The sequence below is a fragment of the Arvicola amphibius genome, chromosome 5 (genome assembly GCF_903992535.2).
Source record: "Arvicola amphibius chromosome 5, mArvAmp1.2, whole genome shotgun sequence".
Taxonomy (NCBI): domain Eukaryota; kingdom Metazoa; phylum Chordata; class Mammalia; order Rodentia; family Cricetidae; genus Arvicola; species Arvicola amphibius.
The window spans coordinates 110,056,788-110,062,787 of record NC_052051.1 but is presented as its reverse complement, the minus strand read 5'-3'; the positions used below and the strand labels follow the sequence as shown (position 1 = coordinate 110,062,787).

Genomic DNA, 6,000 nt, shown 5'->3' with positions numbered 1-6,000 from the left:
AAACATATAAAACAGTTCAGGAATACCTCAGGAATGAAATATTATTTAATATGGGAAATTATAACAATAGAAAATATTGATTTTTTTCTTTCAATACAAGCTTCAAAAAATGCCTTAATAAAATTCTTTACTCACCTCTATCTACTTAAAAGCTCTCAATAAAATGATTCCTAATGATATTCTGCTATACTCATAGATTTGTTCATCAGAGAAGTTTCCTTCTACAGCAGACAGGAACAGAGGCAGAAATCCACAGCAAGACATTATATGGAGAGACCTTGGGACAAACTGCTCTAAATGGGATGTCTCCATCAAATCCCTCCCCTCAGTCTTCGGGACCCTGTGGAAGAGGAGGTGGAAGAGGGGATGGAGGACACCAGGAGAACAAGGTCCACTGTATCAACTGAACAAAACTCATGTGACTTCCCACACTAAAGCAGCAAAAACAAGGCCTACACATGGGTCTGCACATATAGATTATAGCCTTCAGCTTACTATCTTCATGGGACTCCTGAGTATGTGGACAAGTGAGTCTCTGATTCTTGTGCCTTGCTCTTGGGAGTCTTTCCTTTTTTTTGGTTTGCCTTGTACATCCTCAAAGTGATGGGTTTTGCTTTATCTTATTGTATTTTACTTTGTCGTGTTCAGTTGTTATCTCTTAGAAGCCTGTTCTTTTCTAATGGGAGACAGAAGGAGCGGACCCAGACAGGAGAGGAGGTGCAGAGAGCTGCGAGTAGAGGGAGGGAAAACTGCAATCAGGATATACGAGGAAAGAACCTACTTTCAATAAAAGGAAAAAATGGAAGAAATATGAAACAAGCACTGTAATATTAGAATTTAATGAAGGATGCTATCTAGCAGAAACCTAGTACATGCATTACCATGTAACAAAAGACCACTGAAGGAATCTGCACCTGACCTGGCAACAAGACAAGGCTTCTGCAAGGCAGGGCCAGTAGCTTATGGAGGGCAAGCAATCCTGACTCAAACCAATCAAAGGGAAATGAACATGGAGCAAGAAATAAAGCCTCAGCGGCTGCAGAAGATGATTTTCTAGGAAGAACATCTTGATTAACACTTTAGAAGAATTTTGTATTGCCATGACAAACTGGCAAAATAGTTTTATGTATTTTACACACACACTCACACATGCAGTGAAACTAAGACACGAAAAGAGCCTGCTCACAAATATTTAATAATAATCATTGCTCTTGAAGAGAAAGACTCAGTTTACTACTTTTTTCTAAATCAATTCTATAAATTAATGCCACCCATATAGATTTCAAATATAGATTTCAAGATATGCCTAACATGAAACAAGAAATATTTGAAAAAATATTTAAGAAAACCTTATCCCACCAAACTATAATCAGAGCATGTTGCATTATTAAAACACCAAAAACAGCTCAATAAAAATTTAGCATATAAGAAACAGCATTCTGCTCAATGACAAAATAAGTGGATCTTCAATTTATGATTTCTGAACAAATGACTGAACTAAAAACATTTCCACACCTTGTCTTCACTGCACTGATCAATTATAGTTGAAGGGAAGATTTAGCCATTAATCACACACACACACACACACACACACACACACACACACACACACACACACACAAATCAGGATAAATAGCTGAGAATGGAGGACTTACTTTACAACTTAGGATAAGACATAAAACATTATCAACTTGACCATATATAAAAAGTGTAAAATGCCTAGGATTCTATGAAACAATGCCAGAAAGTCAGAAGCACACAACTATCTGGAGGTAACAAAGACCAATGTTTAGGCTGCATAAATACTCAACAAAAGTTGAGGCATGGTGACACACACCTTTAATCTCAGCTCTTACAAGGCAGAGGCAGGTGGATCTTTGTGAGTTCTAGGACAACCTGGTCTAAATAGCGAATTCCAGGCCAGCTAGAGCTATACAGTGAAACCCTGTCTTAAAAAAAACCAAAGCAAAAACCCTTCAGCAAATCTACGATAGAAAGACAAATGATGCCATAGACAGAGCACACAAATCTGAGTTCCAACGTAAAAACAAAATCAGAGGTTTTATTCTATTAATGCAAGTGGTCAAGACATGATTGTGAATATGCCCCATGTTATGAAAGAGCAGGTACTCACTGATAGAAGAGAACTATCAATATAATCACTTTGGAAGTCACATGGAAATAGCTCTTCAAATTAAAAATGCTAATCCTCTGGCTCACCAATTCAAACCCTTAGCATATGCCACACAAATCCTTAAACCCAAGACCTAAGCAACATGATGCTTGCTTACTTCAGCAGTGGTTCGCAATTACTGTGCGTGTGTCAGGGTTGGGGGTGGCAGAGGAAAATTCCCTAATTTTGGGCAGATGATAGGCAAAGTAGATAATAAAACATATGATGTGCAAGTGAGGACATTTCAAGTTATAAACTTTTAAGTAAAAAACAAAACAAAACACAAACAAAAAACTTCTAGATTTCATGTTCTAAGTCTATTTACTCAAACACTGTTGTCAAAAACAAATCCATCTGATATTTTTATAAGTAAAATGTAGTTATATACGACACACATTAAATTTCAAAAGTAAAGACTAAAGTTCAAAAATATAGAAGTATGCGGAAACTGATTACATTTTAAGAAAAATATGTACACAAAAATACTTTGTATTTTTTCTTCTCTTCCTGGATGGTAAATGTCTAAGGTTTTGGAAGGCTATTGACAAGACATACTGTCTGAAGACACTGCTAGTAAAAACAACAACAGATCAAGCTTACCCTTTCACCTGAAAAAGGTAAGAAAATTTAGTTCATGATTTATACAAAAAAAAAGAATTCCTGTGTTGCTAAAGCATCGGTCCATAAAAAAGAGAATGATGACAAGGGCTGTCAGCAGTTTCTTCTCTAATAAACACGTCAGAGAAGGAGGAAAAGCCTGAGAGAGCCTCAGTGGAGCTTGGGATCTCCCTGTGCAGGCACCTGCTGCACCGCTTCCTGGTGCTCCTGCCTGGAGCAAGTCCCTCTCACATTCCCATCTAACAAAAACCTGTTTAGAAAGGAGGCAACAGAGAAAGCTTGAGACCCTGTGCTACAAAGCGAGACACGCCACAGGTCCCAGACAACCTTACTTGTAACACAGTCGGGCTGTACCACGGGTACCAGATATGAAGCACAGCCTCAAGAATCCTTCATCAAATGCCACCCAGAAAAGAAACACTCATTTTTCTAAAATAACAAAAGCATTTTAGAACTATATTATAGATCTGTTTTACCTGACAATGTCAATTTAATTCAGCAAAACTTCATACTAAATAGACACTCTCTATTGTATGTAACACATTGAAAAAATACAAAATGGCAATAATTTAAAAAGCCTCATATATGTGACTAGTGTGAAGGAACTCAAGTGGCTTTGGATACCCTAGGTGCTCAGAGCAAAAGGAAGGTGTAATTTTACACCCAGAAAGTTTCTGCTCTTCAAATACAGAACCCTGCTGGTGAAGCAGCGCCAGCAGCCTCCACGCTGACAGGGGATGAAGACAAGCTCAACAGTCCATTTCACATGCAGCTCTGAGCGCTGCAGTCACTGAGGTTTATTTCTCACAGCAGAGCACTTTTGATATAATTTAAAACACACATGCTTTGATTGAAGAGTGACTGTAAGTGAGTCCAGTCTTCTTCTACCTGGGATGACAACTTCTCCAGCTCTTCCAACAGCACCGCCTCTGAAGGAAGCATCTTGAGGTGTAACTGGAAAGAAAGCATGATGCTTAAGGTTAAGTTGGACGTTTTACTTAAGAGTCGCAAACTCCTGATTTTTTTTTCAACCAAGGAACCTACGAAAATAGTATCTAAATATTTCTTTCTTAAATGGTGGTTTCTTGTTTCTGATTTCCTGTTGTTCCAAACTATTTTTTACTTTGAACTGTTTTTAGGCCATGAGCTCTCTTAAAAGAACTGATGTAACTTCATTTTTCCACAGCACAAACCCCAGCTATCAGGCTGTGTGGGCTTCCAGCTTCCTTCCTCTTCACCCCACTGATGAGGGTCATCTACTTTATTTTTAAAGGCTTATGCAAAACTGGTAGGGACTAACATTTGGTAAACACAGGAAAACCTATAGAGACAATCAGAGATTTCTTTAAAAAAAAAAAAAGCTATCTGGTACTACCTAAATATTCACCTTTTAAATAAATGTAAAATACTTGCATTTTCAGCACATTATACGGCCACAATGGACCCCCAAAGCACATCTCTACTTCATTCATCAAAAAAGCAAGTTGTGCCAAATTAACTGAAACTGATGGAAGTGAATATTTTGATTTCAGCAGCAGACAAAAATGAACAAACAAAAGAACCTGGCTTTCTCTTACAATCACAGAAAACTTATACAGATGACAAATAGGAATAAAGCCAAAATTATGCTATCAAGTAATAACAAAAATAAAGACTACAAGCGCAGATCCCGACTACTCCAGGGTGGCAGACAGACCCAGGCAGCTGTTGTCCAGTTACAGAGAGCGGAGTAGTCATCAGCCACCTGGTGAGTGGCTGCCTACTGACACCGGATGCAGAGCATGCCCACCTTTGCAGAACACAGCTTAATACCACAGCTACAAAGGAAGGAAAGGATCTGACATCTCACTCACCTTCAGAAACAACGCGAGGTATGCCTGGGCTAACTCAAAATCACGCTTCCTGTTCAACATCATCCCGATCATTCTCAAAAATCCCTGCATGACTTCCACCGACCCCCCATCGTCAGGAGACAGGTTTCGCAGCTCTGTCTCAATTCCTGATGGGCCTAATTCTTTCAGAAGGTTAAGAGCAGCTTCATCTGCATTATTGTAAAAAGAATTGAGTTATTTCTTAAAATTAAAGAAAGCTAGGATCTTCCTTCATACCCCAAGCAATATATATGTAAATGGTGCCAGACTTTCTTTCTGTGCATTGCATAATTTTTTCACATTATAGCATAATGAACCCAAAGTCAATGAAATAGTAAAAATTTCAACAGTAGTAAAATTACTAGAAGAAGTCTTTAAAGTTTTATACTGTCAGGAATTCAGTCTTTGTTTCTGCTCTTAAAAAAGCCTAATGCTTTACTTCATTAACCACATGGATCAATTAGAAACAAAAAAAATTTAACGTGAGGCCACCAGGGAATATACTGCACTATTAGTAGTGGTTACTGCCGGGATAGGATGAGGTGGGCGGATCCCCTTTACTATCACTGGGTTGTGAAGAAATATCAGCAATACAGAAACTCCTGACCCCATTCTATCAACCCCAAGGCTCCTCTAGACAACAGCACTGCTGTTTACTCTGCATCCCATGAAAACACACTCAACACAACCAACTTTCTGCAGTGGCAACAGGTATGGTTTCAGCTTTTGAACCGTGACAAGTCTGGTCAATCTTGTTTTATGTCCTTTAGCATATCTTAAACAATTGTGTGCATTCTTCCTTCTGCAATAATCAGAAAGCCATCAGGACCATTCTCTGACTTTTGCCCACGGGGACTTAAGTGATACTGGTATGAATTGCAAGCATTCCGACATCAAACAGAAGATGAGCCAGATTTCTTAGGAGAGTGACAGTTTTTAAAAAATGCTTAGGGCTGGAGAGATGGCTCAGAGGTTAAGAGCATTGCTTGCTCTTTCAAAGGTCCTGAGTTCAATTCCCAGCAACCACATGGTGGCTCACAACCATCTGTAATGAGGTCTAGTGCCCTCTTCTGGCCAGCAGGCATACACACAGACAGAATATTGTATACATAATAAATAAATAAATATTTAAAAAAATGCTTATATTTACTATCAGCTACACAGTAATCTAAAAAGTTTAAATAGAACTAAATGAAATTTTTATTTTCTTTTTCTTTTAAAATTGCATATAAAATCACCTAAATATCTATATAAATATAGGTATTACAATAAACACAAAATTACCTAAAATACCTGTCTTTGCTGTATTATGAACCATAGGACTAAGCAGATTCTCAA

At 38.1% G+C, this 6,000-nt stretch overlaps 1 protein-coding gene across 1 annotated transcript in view; it reads right to left on the bottom strand.

The window, feature by feature from the left end:
• Positions 1-2,471: 2,471 nt before the first annotated feature.
• Wdr36 (WD repeat domain 36) overlaps positions 2,472-6,000 on the bottom strand; it is a 34,288-nt gene continuing 30,759 nt past the window's right edge. Inside the window, exons 22-23 of the mRNA XM_038330768.1 lie at positions 4,645-4,832; positions 2,472-3,745 (exon numbers count right to left, since the gene is read on the bottom strand). Of these exons, the coding sequence (XP_038186696.1) occupies positions 3,596-3,745; positions 4,645-4,832 (338 nt within the window). The 3' untranslated portion in view covers positions 2,472-3,595. The remainder of the gene's footprint in view (positions 3,746-4,644; positions 4,833-6,000) is intronic.